Raw genomic sequence first — 19,880 nt, forward strand, 5'->3', positions numbered from 1 at the left:
TCTTCTTGTACCTCTAATCTGAATTTGTATGAAGAAGAGTGCCAATTGGTGTTTGTAGATCATCCACAATTATCATCTATGTATCTCGCAACTTACTAAATCTATGCCATGACTACTAGCAAATATCGAAAAATATTCCGCAATTGTTAATGGTAAATTGGGCCCCCAAAGTAAAATTCTTGCGTCCGCCACTGTTTGGTGTGTCTGTGTTTGGCAGCGATTGAGAAGATTAGTTCATAACAAACAAAAAGGATTATTCAACTTGAATTTAAGTTCATTCATACATGTTATTACTTCGTTCTATTAGGTAATTAGTTCATTAAAGTACAATTCATCACGCACTTATGCATACAATACACTTCGGATTAGCATTTCTAATTAACCGGTATTAAATTCATTCCAACATGTTATTACTTCATTCGAACATGTTGCTACTTCATTCAACTAGGTATACAGCTATACGCAAACTTATGCATACAACATAGTTAAGTTTTTGTTACTTCATTCGACCTATTGATTACTTCATTCAAATGAATTGTTACTTCATTATTGATCTGTGTATAGTGCAGACATAAAAAATCAAAAAAATATTCATCAACAAGGTTCAACAAGAGATTTTCCATCATATTGGTTAAAAAACTTCATCAAAATTAAAAACACATCATGTATCCAATACAACTAATCGGAAAAGACGTGAACCTTCAAATAAGTTGTCTTCTTCTTCTTCTAGCTTTGGATCTGAATCTGAATCTATATCAGAAAAAGTGTCACCTATTTTTTTAGATCATTCATATCATCCATGCTCTATGCTCTGGGATGTTGAATTCTCCATGGAAATTCAGATCTAAGCTTCAAAAGAAATCGGAATTACCCACGCACAAAATAATCGGAGTTCTTCACGCCAGGCTTCATTGTGCATATTTCTCAAGCTTTATATTCAGATTTGAATAACGATTCGATAAACATTGCAACACGATTGAGAAATATTGAGAGGCGAAGATAGAGATTTACGATCACGAGAAGCAGATCGTCGAGAATCACGCTGCGTATAGAAATAAGTGTCAGATCGTCGATATTCTCCATGAGAGTCGGAATATTGCCAAATTGAAGCAGAACGCGGTCGTGAATTGAAGGCAGATCGTGATCGTGAAATGAAGGCAGATCGTGAATTGAACGTGAATTGAAGAAGATCGGCGCAAATCGTGGACGGCAGATTGAAGAGGATTAAAGAAGATTATGATCGTGAATTGCGAGAATTGTGTGAAGATTGTGTGAGAATTGAGACAAAGAGAATAACGTTATGTATGTTAATAATTGATTTCCTAAAATACCCCTTAGCAAGTTTTAATTGAATAAAATATTAATTTATTTATAAATTAATCCTAGCCACAAGATTGAAAAAATGAAGGGCCCTAATTTGGTCTCTAGTTCGGTCTTTAAAAAGGGTTCGACATTGATCACTTCCCTATATATATATATATATATATATATATATATATATATGGTAGTGTTAAACTCCTTTTCTCCCCTTAGATTTAAGTTCCTTCTTAATCTGGATCGTTATATCTCATTCATCAACGGTCCAGATGATCTGCATTATTACACTATAATGGTGCATTATTAGTCGGTGTGCATTATTCAACTGAAAATCTGCATTATTACACTATAATGGTGCATTATTAGTCGGTGTGCATTATTTAACTGAAAATCTGCATTATTAAATGACACGTGGCATCAATCTAACCGTCGGATGACAAAATCGTGGGGCTGAGATAAAGAAGGAAATAGGAGAAAATATGGAAAAAGGATTTGAATACAATCATATATATATATATATATATATATATATATATGGGGAAATGATCCAAACAAAAATGCACTTAAACAAAGAAATACAAGCCGATTTTGGACCATAGGATTAGACAATCTGATGGCTCCATTTATTTCATAAGTATTCTTTTTTTAATCATTAAAAATTGTATAAGGTTAGTAATGTCCTTATGTGATGTTGATTGTTATGGCAATCCCTACAATCGTGTATATTTCTCTTTCCACTAACAAATCAAATCATGTGCGTGATTTATGAGTTAACAGATTCTTCAACTTCAACTCCTTCGCCACTCCTTCATCTTCTTCATCGGCAATCCCTACAATCTTCCATTATACTTCTTTCCGTGAAGATTTATTCTTCGTGAATAATTATCTTCCAGATTGTTCGTGTGTTTATGGATTCCTTTAACACTCTATCGTCTCATACGCCTCCTTCATCTGTAATTTTTTCTCCAGATCCAATCTAACTTTTACTGAGTACTCCATAATCCATATCAATGTTTTCTCATCTCCTTCTTCACTCCATTAGTTGGTTATGCTTGTAATCTATAATTTTTTCATTTAATTTTTTTCTTGGTTTGATAACTTCCATCAGTCGGTTTTTTATGGCTGATTTTTTTGTATCTACATTCCACAAATGGAAATCAGAGCACATCCTATTTCTCATGGGGACAATCAATCATCTGCTGATGACAGTGTAGATAATACATGTTCATTTCTCCTCATTTTCTCATTTCACTGGTACGACTCATATATGGTCTTATTCACTTGCTGTGAATTTTATATTTTTCATACTACAAACAACACTGTCTCTTTCATTTGTCTGTTATGCTTCGATTTCGCCTTTAGTATGACCAATTGTCATTGTCAGTTATAGGCATTATTTCATTGAACTTGTATGACTCATTTTTGCTCTTGTTATGATATGTTCTCTACATGATTAGTCCACATGTCTTTAATCATCATTTTAAACTATTATGACTTGTTTATGCATGTTACATGCTATGTAATAAGCATGTCGTACATGTTATCTTATATGACCTGATGTTTGTTAATCCGACGTAGTTCCGACCCTCGACCTAAATGGATGTTTTTCCTCCCGTTGGCGACATTAGCACGACCATCGTGCAGTGCATTTGTAAGTATATAATGACATGTTTGGAATATAGAGTGGCATGTTTTACATTATAGAATGACATGTTTTTTATGCCAGTATATAGGTCCAACAAATTATTACTAAAACGGAGAAGATACTCGCACAGATGAGGCAAAAAGTTTAGAGATGTCACGAGTTCATGTTGCAACAAAAGAAACTGTCTTTATCTTACTTAAGCTGCATGATGTATATTAGAGCACATAGAATGACGTGTTTAGATACATGTAATGACCATAAAGCAGATTCATATTTATATTTGTAATTATTGATACAGTTGAATTTTTTTTTCTTTCTAATTCTTGCTCGTGTTTTTTCGATTTTGCAATATTTGGTGCATACTGCTACCATCAATGTCGTTGTATTCGGTTTTGACCCTCGATCTAAATGGAATTTCATTTTTGTAATATGCATTACTACATAATGACCTAGTTCATATAATTGAAGAAATGTCAATTTTAGTTTTTTTAGAGTCTATTTTAGAGTCCAGTGTCACATTGTTTGAAATTACTCAGTTCGTTCAGATTTGTATTAGGCATTCTGGTACTCAGTAGTTTTTTGTCATGACTCGAATATTGGATTATTATGACTCAATTTACTCATAAGTTTCCATGACCCAAATATTCATCTAGTATGACCCAAATGAATAGATGAGGTTTTGGGCATTATAACGGTATTTTTGTACTTAGTAGTTTTATGTCATGTCTTGAATATTCGATTATTATGACCCAATTTACCCATATGTTTCCATGACTCAAATATTCGTTTAGTATGACCCAAAAACATAGATGATGTTTTTGGTTATTGTTTGTGTATTCTTCTATCGTACTAATATTTGGTTTTTTAATATGTTTAAAACATGAGAATAATCGTGTATTTGGTTTTTCTAATATGTTCAAAACATGAGAATATGCTTCGGTCGTACTAATATTCAGTTTGTTTGATGCGAATATTTTGATCAAATTGTATGAGACATTTTGGTATTCAGTAGTTATATTCCATGCCTCGAATGTGGGTATATTATGACACAAATTAACCTAACAATGCTATGACACAAATATTCATTTACTAAGACCCAATGTATCGAGTAATGCTCATAACATGGGCTATCGTCTACAAGAAACAAGAGGAAAGCATTCCAAGGTCATTGTTATGGAAGTTTATCTCATCTTGCAGATGAAATATATATAGTAACAATGACATCCAACCGACATATAAACATGGTTTAAAAAATGAGAATTACAAGCGCTAAACATCGTTTCATTAAAATAGTGGTAATCTAAACATCATTTCGGTGCTTTTGGGATCGGCGATATCTTCTTCTTCACCGTCGTTCTCTGATGCACTACGTGACATCCAACCAATTGAAGTGAAAATTTTGCCAGATTTTGTCAATTTTAAGTCAATCGTTGTACGAGATCTTACTAACCTTTTCCATCATACCTCGCCGATCCAGAAGCTCGAGTGTCGACCATTGTTGAAGTAGGCTTTTGGTTCACCCTCCTTGTCGATTTCAGAATCGTAAATTAGGATGAGGGTTTTTGTGGAGTATTCGATTTTGTGGAGTAGCCGCTTTGTGTGGAGGTAGGTTTTTACTTGATTTTGTGGAAGAAGAAGAAGATTTGAGGCAAAGTGGAAGAGTTTAGCGTGTGGAGTAATGACTCCCAATTAATTCGCAATTAAAAAATGGAACGGCGGTTCCTAATTTTTTTGATTCCTAATTTACCCCTCACATGACACAAATCCGTCTTATTATGACCCAACAAAGACGAGGAGTCATTCCATATCGTGGCCATTAATCTCCAAATCTAACGGTCCATATATGATCTGTATTTCTATACTTAGGGACTTCTTTTGGTAGATGAAAACCCTATATATATATGGATGTATTCATTTCCTTTTCTCATATTTCATCTTATTTCCTTCTTCATCTTAACCGTTGATTTTCAAAATCCTATGGCCTAAATTTGTTTGTAAAAACATTAAATTAAATGATTAAAATACCCGAAAAGGGCTAAATAGGAAAGCAATATGTGGGTTGGTTATGGAAATTCCATAATTCACGCTTATGAAGATCTCGACGGTTATTCATCCCTGCAACACGCTCCAGACGTGAAATTCTCCACACTCCCCTCGCTGCAATTGATTTTTTTCGATCATCACTGTTTGCAATTATCGGATATCCGGTAACGCGTCCTCGTCGTTAGTAATTTTTTCTCTTGTTTGGGAATGCACCTTCCATCTTCAGCGTGATTAATTCGGTGCAGATTTATCAGAAAGCTCTTAAGGCCGACCCTCCATACAAGCTTGCAGCGGAATGCTTGGCCATTGTTTTAACGGACCTTGGAACCAGCTTAAAGCTTGCTGGTAATACTCAAGAGGGAATTCAGAAGTATTACGAAGCTATCAAAATTGATCCACACTATGATGTAATTCAACATTTTCCTGACTTCCATGATTAGTTTTCGTTACTTGATTTTTTGTTCTGGTATTTGAATTTTGATGTATCATTTCATTGCCTGCAGCCTGCTTATTATAACCTCGGTGTCGTCTATTCCGAAATGATGCAATATGACACAACCCTTAATTGCTACGAGAAAGCTGCAATATAGCGACCTATGTATGCTGAAGCATATTGCAACATGGGCGTTATCTACAAAAATCGTGGGGATCTGGAGTCAGCAATTGCCTATGTATGACACAGCCCTTCCTTTGTTTATGTATGACACAGCTAGGGGTGGGAAATTATACCGAAATACCGTAATACCGGACTTACCGTACCAGAAAAATACCGAAAATACTGATTTTTTGGTATACCGCAGTTTCCGGTACGGTATGATACCGTACCGCAGTGTTTCGGTACGGTAACAATATCAATTTTTCTATACCGTGGTATACCGAATCCACGGTATACCGGTATACCACGGTATACCGAAACTTCGGTATATACCGAATCCACGGTATACCGGTATACCGTGGTATACCGAATATTCGGTATATACCGAAGATTCGGTATACCGTGGTATACCGGTATACCGATAGATTATTATATATATATATATATATATATATATTAAATATGTTGTAATATATATATTATATTAAAAAAAATTAATACATCAATTAATACAATAAAATTAAACATTCAAATGATAATTTATTCAAACAAATTCAAAATTAACCTGAATTATTTTTTTATCAACTCATCCTATTAAATATAATAAACACAATAGCACATAACACCGAAAGAAGATTGGAAATACGATATCGGGAATATGTTTCAACAGAGCACATTTGAAAGAATTTGTATTAACTCACGCCATTTAGTATATGATTCTTTGTGTAATGTCATATTCCAAATATACAAAGTAATTAAAAATTTTGTTTTATTCTTCGTCCCACTTCATAAAATGTCAATTAAAAATATGTGTAGCTGAAAATGAATCAAATCGTTTAATTAGTGTTTAATTCATTGTATGTTATCTTATTTTATATACTACTTAAATTGAAGGATGAATAAATAGGATACTGATCAGTCATTCTTAATTCTTAAAGAGAAATAAATGTCCAATTTAAATTACTAACTAGTGTCACGCTCGTGCGATGCACGGGTCATTTTAATTTCTTCATATTTATTTCATTTTGCGAAATAAAAGTTGTGAAATGATAAACAAAAGAATATTCGACATCCTCTTACTTTGGATTATACTTTTTCAATCACATTAACCCCACATAGACACAAGAGTGTGTTTAAATGCTACCTTTTCTTAAAAATGTCAATACGATCACATTAAAATTTCAACACATATTTGTGTTGACATTTTAATAAACTCTCTTGACATTTAAATATCAGACTTAAAATTAAAAAGCATTTTAAATCTGTGAAAATATGAATTAACCGTTGAGTTATAACTGTAGGAGCAAGTTTACGTTGCAATAATTTAATATTGCACTAGTAAGACACTTTCTAGTCGAGATTCATTTCATTGCAATATAGCGACCCTATACACTAAAAACCCAAACCTTGAAACCTAAATCCTAAACCCTTAACTTTAAAATATACTCATCATAACCAACAAATGAGCCAATTTTGATATATGTTGAATTTTAGTATTTTCACATTAAAAAAATATTATTTGCTAGTATTTTAAAAATTTATTCAAATCAAAGGAAGACCGTGCCTTGTTAATATTTTTGAGAATTTGTATGCATGTTTATAATGATAGATTGAAATTAAAGTCTAGGGGGAAAAAATTGAATCTTTATTTCATTACACTTGTAAATCTATTTGGAGATTTTATTTATAAGACCAATTATTACTACTATTGGTCTAAATAGCCAAAAATAATCAATAAGTACCTTCATTTTATCATTAACCATGATTATGGGATAAAATTCTGAATATATGTAATCAAAATAATCCATAAATATATATTAAAAGATACTTAAAGATCAACATCATCGGCAACAACAAAACAAATATAATATGATACTTGATAACATGCTAACCAAAATATAAAATTGAATAGAGTGATGGACGAATTACCGATAACAAAAAATAATGAACAATCGAGAAACCAATTAGTAAATGAACAAATCAAGAAACCAATTATTTTTCGGTATACCGTTACCGTTACCATACCGTTATTACGGTATACCGTAATAACGGTATGGTAACGGTATCAAAAAATATCATACCGAATTTCCGGTATACCGGAATTTCGGTATACCGAAAATTTGGTACGGTATCGGTATTGAATTTTGTCATACCGTACTTTCCGGTACGGTATGCGGTATGGCACGGTCGGTATGGTATACCATACTGACCCACCCCTAGACACAGCCCTTCCTTTGTTTATTAAGTTGCGAAAAAGTACGAATAAGATTTGACTAATGGATATATTTGACTATATAATGGATATATTTGACTATATAATGATCAAAATCTGAACTGCAATGCATACGAATAAGATTTACCGTGTTTCGTTGTTTGGCACACGGTTCTTGTTTCCCCCAAGGGTTTAATAAGATTAGGGGCTAGGGTATAGTACGTACACATTAATTACAAATTGTAAAACAATTCGAATAATGCACCAAATTGTAGCGAGTAATGCATATTATTGACTGTATAATGCAAATTATGTGAACTGCAATGCATACGAATAAGATGTACCGTGATACGATGTTTGGCACACGTTTCTTGTTTCCCCCCAGGGTATAATAAGACTAGGGGTCAGGGTATAGTACGTACATATAGCAACTTCTTGTGTCTTGCACTAGGTAATGTTTTTGTTTTTGTTATTGGAACTTTAAATCTGTCATAATGCAACGTTTGGTTTTTATTTAAAGAAGTCAACTTTGTATCAGTTGTGTTCTGGTGAATTATTTTGTTGTTCCCAGTTTTTTTTTCTAGGTTATAATACAACGTTTTAGTAATGCATATATTTGACTATATAATGATCATAATATCAGTTTATGTATGACAACATATGGTATTGAGTAATGGATATATTTGACTATATAATGATCAAAATCTGAACTGCAATGCATACGAATAAGATTTACCGTGTTTCGTTGTTTGGCACACGGTTCTTGTTTCCCCCAAGGGTTTAATAAGATTAGGGGCTAGGGTATAGTACGTACACATTAATTACAAATTGTAAAAAAATTCGAATAATGCACCAAATTGTAGCGAGTAATGCATATTATTGACTGTATAATGCAAATTATGTGAACTGCAATGCATACGAATAAGATGTACCGTGATACGATGTTTGACACATGTTTCTTGTTTCCCCCCAGGGTTTAATAACAGTTTATGTATGACAACATATGGTATTGAGTAATGGATATATTTGACTATATAATGATCAAAATCTGAACTGCAATGCATACGAATAAGATTTACCGTGTTTCGTTGTTTGGCACACGGTTCTTGTTTCCCCCAAGGGTTTAATAAGATTAGGGGCTAGGGTATAGTACGTACACATTTATTACAAATTGTAAAACAATTCGAATAATGCACCAAATTGTAGCGAGTAATGCATATTGTTGACTTTATAATGCAAATTATGTGAACTGCAATGCATACGAATAAAATGTATCGTGATACGATGTTTGGCACACGTTTCTTGTTTCCCCCCAGAGTTTAATAAGACTAGGGGCTAGGGTATAGTACGTACATATAGCAACTTCTTGTGTCTTGCACTAGGTCATGTTTTTGTTATTGGAACTTTATATCTGTCATAATGCAATGTTTGGTTTTTATTTAAAGAAGTCAACTTTGTATCAGTTGTGTTCTGATGAATTATTTTGTTTGTTCCCAATTTTTTTTCCCTAGGTCATAATGCAACGTTTTAGTAAAATAATGCACTAAAATGTCTATTGCAGAATTGATATCCGATTTTAATATTCCATGGACCCCTGAATTCTGGCGAAACGATTAAATTAAAAAATTCACTTATTGGAATAAATAATGCAACCCGTTGATATGTCTTATTCAATACAAAATTTTAAATAATGATAATTTCTTGGTAAATAATGCAACGTTTTAATCAAATAATGCACTAATTTATCTAATGTTGAATTTATATCCAGTTGAAATAAACCATGCACCCCTGAATTTTGTCGCAACGTTTATATCCACTTTAAATTTACCATGCATACTTCTTATAATGCATAATTAATTGTAAATAATGACGATATAATTACACATAATGCTCAGACTTTGCATATACACAATTATTATCGTAACAAACACTATATTGCAAATAATGACAGTCGATAAAGGAGTAATGCACAGATTGTAAAACACAATGCACAATCTTTAATGCTGAATACGGACAATTTACGTAGTCTCAAAATCATTAGCTAATATCCAAACGCACTTATTAAGTTGTGAAAAAGTACAGGTTTAAATTGAAACATCTATCCGAATATCAGAGTACCCATTAACCAAGATCTCATTATAGCCGAACCAAGACTCACTCCAAACCATAATTCTCGTCAACTGGAATAACATCGTCAACTGCATCGTCAATGTCTGATCTTAGCCGCTTCTCTGATATGGAACAAACAAAGTAATACATCAAAACATTATCAATACATCAGAATGCATCATAATGCTGCTAGCTTTTTACAGATTAATGCATATATCATATGAAATAATGCATAACACAACCTCATAATGCATTAAAAATTACTCATAATGCATTGTCTAAACACAAAAATACACATGTGTTACACAGAAAATGTATTAAACAATATAAATAATACCACTCATATAATGCACACAATACTACAAAAAAATGCACTATTACAGATTCACAATGCAGTACCCACACAACATAATAAAAAACTTTCATACTAACTGGACAGCTATTACAACACACCCAATACCCTTACTAATGCATAATTTAGTAAACATAATGCATAACTTATGTTCCATAATGCACAGTCTATACTAAAAAATGCACATATGTATTCTTTCGTGAGTTTAGTCACTAAAATACACAACACCCTACATATTGCATAATTTACTGCACATAATGAATACCACTCATATAATGCACAATATACTCCAACAAATGTACTATTACAGATTCTCAATGCAGTACCCACACAAATTAATAAACATATTTCATCCTGACTGAATAAATATTAGTACACACCCAATACGCTTAGTAATGCATAATTTAGTAAACATAATGCATAAATCATGTTCAATAATGCACAGTACAAACTAAAAAAATGCACATATGTACTATTTACTGATTGTAGTCACTAAAACACATAACACCATACATATTGCATACTTTTCTGCACATAATGACGGTTTCATTATAGACATAATGCACTAAGCTTCAATGATTTACGTAAACAATACACGCAATACCCATAAATTCCATCCTATACTGCAGGTTATGTCAATAAATTTCTACATAATGCATTACATATACAAAATAATGCAAGAATACTGACCAATAATGTAGTACAACCAACGAATACTGCATCAGAACAAGGGAAACAATTATGTAACCTTCAGTCTGTGTTGGTTGACTCTTGAAGGGCCTGCCTCTCTTCGTCATTGATGCTCTGTAATACACACCAACGGAATTAGTTAAATTCCTTCATCCAAATCGACAAAAAACATAGATATAACTCAATAATCAACCAAATCGTCATTACTGGACAGAATCGACATCGCACTGAACACAAAATCGACAATTTCCAGAAACATCTACAAAATCCGTATGGTTTCAATTGGAAATATCGAACATATACCAAATACAACTCAGCAATAAACTAAAAAAATTAAATAATGGACAGAACCCTAGATCAAAAGTTTACAAGTTCATTTTTTGCGGAAAAAATTGACCCAAAATATTAAATAATGGACAGAACCCTAATTTAAATGCCCCAAAACGAGTCAAGGAGTGTAGATTTGGGTAATATTTTACCACCAGTGGACTTTAATCGCCGAAATCTTGGATCGCTGCTGTCAATTCTTCACCCTCGATGAACGGCTAGGGTTTTAGAGAGTGGAGGGAGTGGAGAGAGTGGAATAGGTTGAGAGAGTAATGAATGAGAGCGGTTGAAGAGATGGATACTTTCAAATCGCTGAAAATTCACGATTGCCAAAAATATGGCGCTTCGAATTTCTCCCATTTACTATATTACCCCCATAATGCATAAGGTTAGGTTCTATAATAATGCAACGCGGACTGAGAATTTCAGCATCAATGTGGTCCGTTGATTCATAGGATCTAATGGTTAATATTAAGAAGAGAAAATGAGCTTAGGTATGAAAAGGAGAATAATGCTCCCCTATATATATATATATATATATATATATATATATATATATATATAGAGAGAGAGAGAGAGAGTTGTGATCAATGTTGAACCAATTTTAAAGACCGAACTAGAGACCAAATCTGGGCCATTAGATCTAGTTTTTTGATGAGATGTGCTACTGTGTAAATTTTTCGGTCTTCATTACAAGCCCATTTTACTTCATTGTATAGGTTTATTACTTCATTCCGTACGTAATACTTTGAAACTACAACATGTTTTTACTTTCTTCCAGTAGGTTTTGAAATGATTCAACATATGTTTCATTTGAATTCATTGACCTGAGTTTTTACTTTATTTACATTAAAAAATGCAATTTATTCAAGTGCGCTTATTACTTCATTCAGAAACGTTATTACTTCATTGTATAAGCTGTTTACTTCATTCCAGTAGGACTTCAAATGCTTCTACACATACTTCATTCCAATAATTTATTACATCATTCCATGTGTTTATTACACCATATCAGCGTTGTGGCGGTGGTGATAGATATTGTAGAGAGAAAGAACGGCACGCGACGGCGACACTGCATTTACGTACTGGAATGAATTAATAATCCTACTGGAATGAAGTAAAAACCTACTGGAATGAAGTTAAATCTTCGTAACATGTTAGTATGACTTATTTACCTTCGGATGAATTAAAATAGGCTCGTGATGAAGGCGAAAATAATTGATAAATTTGTGCCTCTCATCCATAAAAAACTAGATCTAAAAACCCTAATTTGGTATGGTTCGGTGGTTCGGTCTTTAAGAGTGAATTTGTGAATAATGGGACTCTATATATATATATATATATATATATATATATATATATATAGGATTGTATTCAAATCCTTTTCACCTAATAAATCCTTTATCCTTCTTAATCTCCACCGTCGATTTGCACTGATCTAGCGGTTCACATATTAAGCTGAAACATTAAAATTTAAATCATGTTAACCGTGTAAAGGGCACAATAGGAAATAACAAATGGAGTTGGTTATGGTATGTCCCATGATTTTCTCATTTCACGATTTTTGCAATTTATCAAATTATTCCCCTCAGATTTTCGCCCAATCAAGTCTCCATTTTTGCTGGTTTATTTTTTTGAGTCGACGGTACTTTGTGAAATCATCCAAATAATGCAATCACATAATCAAATAATGCACTTATAACACAACCACGATGAATCATACAAGATATTTTCTTAACCAACAAACTTATTTTATTAATGACAAATACACTTCTGGATCCACTATTATCAGTGACCACCACCAGCAGATATAGAATTCATCTAACGATGCATATAATGAATTTAGACAGACAGATAATGCATATGTATTAACAAATAATGCACTCCCGCATATATTACCGATACTTTTTTACAATTAAAAACACCATTTAAATGATGCATAATACAGAATATTTTTATGCATAAAACAATCAAATGATGTGCAGATCCAAAAGCGTAATGATTCACTACTACATCATATTTTGTGACACTAATGTCCACTGACATACAAACAATGGAAACATCAAGTATATTAATGCACACAATCATTAAAATAATGTACAAAATCGACTAACTCATGTAGGATCAAAATTAAAATATGTGAAGCAGAAAAACAGAGCAACTAATCGAACAGAAACTCACCCTTATTCTGTGTTTGTTGAGAGTTGGTAGGTCTACCTCTTTTAGTCATTATTAAATCTGCGAGTAACAGCAAACAATAAAAAAACTACAAGATTTTAACAACAAATAGTCTAGGATTTTATGGTAATCGGTTGAATCTTGGTGTGGGCGATTTATTTCGGTCGGCGCTTGTTGAAAATCGATTAAAACAAACGATTATTGAAAATTGATAAAAAAAAAACGACCAAACCCTACCTGCTGTTGTAATGCACTGAAAATCAAGGGAACCAGCGGTGAATCTCCGAGAAATCGTCGCGATTTTGAGTGGGCGGCGGCTAGGGTTTTTACCAGATTTGGAAAATGATAAGACTCTTGTTGAGAGAGAATCTGGAGCGGGATTGTGATTAAATGCGTGTGATGATAGATGTGAGTCAATGCGTTTGATGAAAGTGGTGAAAGATCCCGCTAAATTTTCGCCCAATTCGTTTTCAGCCGTTTTGATTACACAAATTGACTAAATCACCCCCATGATGCACCAAATTGGTCAAATAATGAAGCGCGTGATGATAAATATGCTATTAATCTGGAACGTCCATCCTCCTGATCCAACGACCGAGATTGCGAAGAAACTTAAATTTAAGGGGTGAAAAGGAGTTTAACACTACCCTATATATATATATTCTTTCTATATCATTTTGTGTAAGCTTTTATCCACAAAAATGTAAAATATGATGATTTGATTTGTGGGATCCAAGGCAATCATCATTATTTGTGCGATTATATATATGAGAGAGAGAGGGTTGGAGATCCGAGGCAACCCTTACTTTCATGCATAAATCAGTTGCAATACAAAATAAAAGGAATAAGCTTTATGAAAGGCAACCATTTTTGAAAGACTCGTTTCTCACTTTTCTTTTCCTAAAAACAAAGACTGCAAAAGATTAATATGTGGAAACTTTGTCTCCATGCCAATGCTAATGCTAAAGCAACACACACATAGAATAGACAGTCTAATGATGTCTGGGTAGAAGAGAGAAGGCAGAAATTGGAAGTGTAACATGAATAGTGAGAAAAGTTAACAAAGTGTGTAAGGTTTAAACAAAATATTAATATAAGTATCTTCGAAAGGGAAGACACTTAGTGGCATCTTTTGCTTTTTTAGGGGCCTTTGGGACTTTCTATATTCATAATCATTTATAGATTATATTAGCTGATCTTTGCCTTTTCTATTTGAACGGCTACTTGTCATTATAATTTAATCATATTTCCAAAAAGATCATATTTCAATCATTGTTTTTAGATACCAAATGTTTATACACACCCCCTCACATGAAATGTAATCAAATGCAAACTCTAAATACTGTACAAACTCCAAATTATAATCTGGATTGTTATAAATGCCAATAGATTACAAAATAATAACAACAGAAAATATCAACACAGTGTCAACGGTTGACACCGTGTTGACATTGTATTGACATTGTGTTGACATCAAAATCTTGAAATTTCACATTGTGTTGACATTGTGTTAATAAATTTAAAGTTTGTACAATATATGAGTTTGCATTTTATCACTACTCCTCGTGCTCTCTTTTATGTATACAAATTAAACACTTCCATTTCTTACTACTCCTAAAATGTGTCGTATACACCTTTTTAATTTTTATTTTCTTTTTTACTACTTTTAGCTTTCCAATGGGAATTCTCCAAATATAGTTTATCATGTACAGATCAGGAAATATTGTTTTATATAATCTCTTATTAATTTTTGTTTATATTGACTTTTGCGTTTTAATGGCATTAATTAAATCCAATCATATGGCATTACTAGAGAAGCCGATCGCCGAAAGGAAAACATTTAATACATTTGTTAGAAAATTGGGTGGCAACACAATGCCATGTACAAAAATATTGTACTATCTATTGCCATGAAAAGGAGCTAAAACAAAAGAAAATTACAATGTACAAAACAAAAAGTAAACTAATTGAAAAGTAAGTCGATCGGGTTGAGGAAATCATTTATCCACAATACGAATTACGGTCTGATTGAAAGATTAAATGCTGATTAACAATTAAATTAATAATATAAATAAAAAATGTATATCTTGATTCATATCATTAGCCACTAAGTGAAACACAATTGTTGATGATATGATTGAGTCCATAACAAATAATGGGAACAAAGCTCGAGGTCATGTCTGCTGTTGACAAAGACAAGCGCCAATCATCCGATCGCTTCCAATAATTTATGAAAGTTGGAGGATTCCAGTTGCATCATTTCTTTTAATTATTGTTTAATTAATTTAATGATTTGATTATGATATTTAGCCACATTTAAACGCACAACTCATATAGTATTAACCTAATAAAGAGACTCTCTTGGAAAGAGTGCAACCATATACTCATTCCGTTCTATAGTAGTGGAGTCATTTCTTTTCAGCATGGAGATTAAAAAAATGTGTGTAATGTATTAAATAAAAAGATAATAAAGTAGAAGAGATGAAAAAGTAGAAAGAATAAAGTTAGAGATATGAAAAAGTAAGTGAGAAGAAATGTGTTGACTTTTACTAAAAAAGAAAATGACTCAACTACTATGGAACGTACCAAAATGACAAAATGACTCCACTACTATAGAACGGAGGGAGTACTACTTTTATCGAATTTTTGGGATCTTATTGTATTGATATTTTTGTGTGTATGAATAAACTGAACTGATAGATGAATAAACATGAAGAATAATACTCCCTCCATCCCACAAGAATATGAACTCTTTTCTTTTTAGTCTGTCATATAAGAATATGCATTTTCTAATTTTGGAAAGTCTTTTCTCTCTAATGAGGCGGGACCCATTCTCCACTAACAATACTTTAATTACTTTTTCTCTTTACCTCTCTCTTACTTTACTAATTTTACATTAAAAATCAGTGCCGAACCCAAAGTGCGTATTCTTTGAGGACGGAGGGAGTAGTATATATTGAGGTAAACCACTAGTTTCGACAAATATTCTATTTTACCCTAGAAATAATTATTAAAATGTTTATGCATAAAACAAAGTCGAATAATATAAACTTTATTTAATTTGAATCATAACCGCCTCCAGCTTAAAAGATGCAGAAGAAGAAAAAGAAAAATTAAAGAAAAAGAAATATTGAAGAAAAAGAAGAAAGTTGAATGGGCCCCACCCACGCTTTTAGTGTGTTAATCTTTGCGATAAAGTATGATGATGTTCATCATTTGAACTGATTAACATCTCTTTTGTTGGTTCTAGAATCGAAGTTTAGGGTTCATTGTCTTCTTTAATTTTGTTGACTCCAAAGTAATTAAAGATCCTCTTTGATTTTTTTGTGACTCAAACATCGAATATATACTAGCTCTTATTTCAATATCAGTATCAGTTTTAAGTGTCTCATCCACTATCTCATTAATTTTTCTAAAGAAAAATTCAAGTTTTCCCTATCCAAGGAAAGCGATTAATTAAACGGCAACTTTATTTTTCTTCTTTTTTCTTTATTTTTTTACATAAAAGAAGAAGTCATTACTTTTTATTTGCTGCATTACGTTCCCTGGCCTTTCACAAATTATGGCGCGTTTTAACTTGAAATTTTACTTGTGAATTAAACCGAGCTTTCGATAAATACTTTTACCACTATTTTCACAGTAGTATATTATTCTAGGTAATCCACTAGTTTAATATTCAGTTAATAATTGAAAGCTTTGTTTGGATTCTCAAACCACAGCAAAGTATTCCAACAATGAGACAAGATATTTGAAGATTTGTGACTACAAAATAAGGGATCATAACTCAATAAAATTATGACATTTTATGACGAGTGTATAATTATTAACTTGTTATGAAAGTCACATAATCATAGTAAGTAACAAAGTCACTAATTAAGCACACAATATTATAATAACATAGGTTCTTAAATTGCTAAATTACTAACTCGTCAACACAAATTTGTGTTGAGATTTTAATATACTATGTTGACATTTTAAATATCAATGTCAACACAGTGTATTAATATACTCCTCAACTAAGTTTATGTTGTCATTTCAATGTCATCGTGTTAACATTTTTAATACACTACATTCATGAGTTAGCAACAGATCACACCTCATAGTTAACGTAATATGCATAACACGAATTTATTTCATAATTGATCGTTTTTTATACATATAACATATGTGCAAATTAAGAACTAAAGAGTAACATTATAGTTTAATTACAACATTACATTTAAACTTATATGTCAAAGATCGACAAACCCTAATAGTACTAGTATCTAATTTACAATACTTGGATTCCAAAAATCACTTGCATGTCAACTGAATCCAGAATCCTAATCCCACTCCCCTCTTCCGTCGCAACGTTCAAATCCAACGATACACAATGCTCCTCTTCTTCACTTTCTCCATTATCAACCGCACAATAGCTGAACACCACAATGCCATCTTTGAGCGGGAAACACTCATCCCCGATCGAAACGCCGCCGTTTCTCATCGCTCTCTCGAACCTTTTCACACCGTCGTAGTCCATCTGATCAACATCTTCGACGTAGAACAATCGCCTCGGATTATCTCGAACCGCTTCAGCAAATCTATCGTAAACGGCTCCTCCACGCTCATCTCTCGCCCTCTTGCTGCCGCTCGCCACCTCCTCTGTAGAATTATCTCTCCACCGGCTGAGGCCGATGGCGACGAAGTCGTGTTCAGATCCGAACACGACCTTAGCGACCTCCTTGGCCATCAACTCCTTGCCGTTATCGTCACCGCCTAGGAATGCCAACCAGCTATCTCTCCTCCTCCTGGACCGGCATCGGAGGATTGCGGTTGCGATATCCGGAGCGATGTGCTTCTGCCATTGGACTTTCTCCTCCAATGCAGCTGTCAGAATCCTCAGATTTTCCGAATTAAGCTCGTTGAATCCGTGAGGGAGCTTCATCATATCTTGGCTTGCTTCGCTCGAGGAAGCTGAATTGGGGCTCGAATTAGGGTTTGATAGGAGTTCCGGTTTGGAAACTTTGGCGTCGTCGTCATCCAAGTTGAGAAGAATTTGAGACTTGGTGTGGTTGTTGAATGTGGATGGAGACGATGGCAAGGATGATAGATTCCATACTTTTTCGAGGAAATGTGGCTTCTTGTGAAGTGAGCTGCTGCATATTGTGTTCCACTTCTTAGAAAGATCCTTTAATTTGTCAGATTCCTATATACCAAATTAAAGTAGTATCACTATATGTTAGAATAAATGGAAAGCTACATGACATAGCATATAATAGTTGAAAAAAAAGTTTAAATCTAACCTGATTGCTACAATTGAGTTGCTTTTTCATGTCATCCTTGTACTGTTGCAGCCATGACGGCAGCCTTGCGGCAGATGAACCGCTCGTCACAGCTAATTCGGCCTCTTTCTCAAAACTCTCTGCACAATCACAACAGCAAGCCATCTGCTTCTTCATTCCCAACTGCCACTTCTCATCATGCATACCACTGGAAATTATACAAAAACATTAGCTAGCAAGTCAAATTAATCAATAGAAGAGTAGAAAAATGAAAATGATTGAGAAGTGGAACAACCTGTGGAGGGTGAGATCGAGAGGATGAAGGGAGCCGGGGGGAGGGGCCTTGTGGCAGTCGATGTTGGCCTTGACCTGAGTGCTGGAGAAGCCGGCCTCGCGCATGACTCTGCTGACGCTGGGATCGTCTAAGATGGAGATGACGAGCTGCTCCACCTCCACTTTGAGGGCTAGGATGGACTGCTGCTGCTGCTGGCTCTCGATGGAGCCGCGCCGCTGGTGGGCCTGGGCCCGCTTGAAGGCCGCCACAAGGGCGTTGGAAAGGGAAGGGAGGTTGGAGTGTGGGCCCAGCAGGGGGGCTGGGGAAGAGGTCGGGAGCCGGTTGAGGGCCACGTTGAAGCAGAGCTCGAGGGCTTTGCACTGCAATGGATGGGAATGCGATTGGAGGCATGCCCGCTTCAGCAGGCCGGCCGGTGATGCCAGCATGGCGCTCGCAACGTGGATGGGGCTCACTTGCGCATGGCCGCGCCGCCTTGCCAGGCTCACCGCTTGCTTCACGATGGCCGTGGCTTCCACTGTTAGTGAATGGTGAAGGCTGTAACCTCCTCCGCTTCTCATTTTTTTTATTATTATTAATCTTTAATAACAAGTTGATCTTATTGTGTGTGGGGAAAGAGGGAGAAGGAGAATATTGTGTTTTTGAAATGGGAGGAATTGATGATGATTGTTGAAATATTTGGCTTCCAACTCTATATAAAGGGGTGAAATGAATTGGGTTTGTGCCTTTCTTGTTATGGTTGGTTTTGTGTGAATGCTAAAGTTTTATTTAAAGAGAAAATAAATGTTAAGAGTGTAAAAAGTGGAGGCCATGTGAGGCAAAGCTAAGTTGTCTCTCTAGCTTTTTTTCTCTTTGTAAG

The 19,880-nt window shown here is 34.0% G+C and overlaps 1 protein-coding gene across 1 annotated transcript; it reads right to left on the reverse strand.

The window, feature by feature from the left end:
- Window positions 1–17,640: 17,640 nt before the first annotated feature.
- Window positions 17,641–19,666, reverse strand: LOC121793772 (protein SMAX1-LIKE 3-like). Its single transcript, XM_042191806.1, has 3 exons — window positions 19,025–19,666; window positions 18,751–18,937; window positions 17,641–18,653 (listed from the first exon to the last, which is right to left on the reverse strand). The coding sequence occupies exons 1-3, from the start codon at window positions 19,579–19,581 to the stop codon at window positions 17,739–17,741; spliced, it is 1,659 nt and encodes a 552-aa protein (XP_042047740.1). The 5' UTR covers window positions 19,582–19,666; the 3' UTR covers window positions 17,641–17,738.
- Window positions 19,667–19,880: the final 214 nt, after the last annotated feature.

This window comes from Salvia splendens, chromosome 3, assembly GCF_004379255.2.
Source record: "Salvia splendens isolate huo1 chromosome 3, SspV2, whole genome shotgun sequence".
Taxonomy (NCBI): Eukaryota; Viridiplantae; Streptophyta; class Magnoliopsida; order Lamiales; family Lamiaceae; genus Salvia; species Salvia splendens.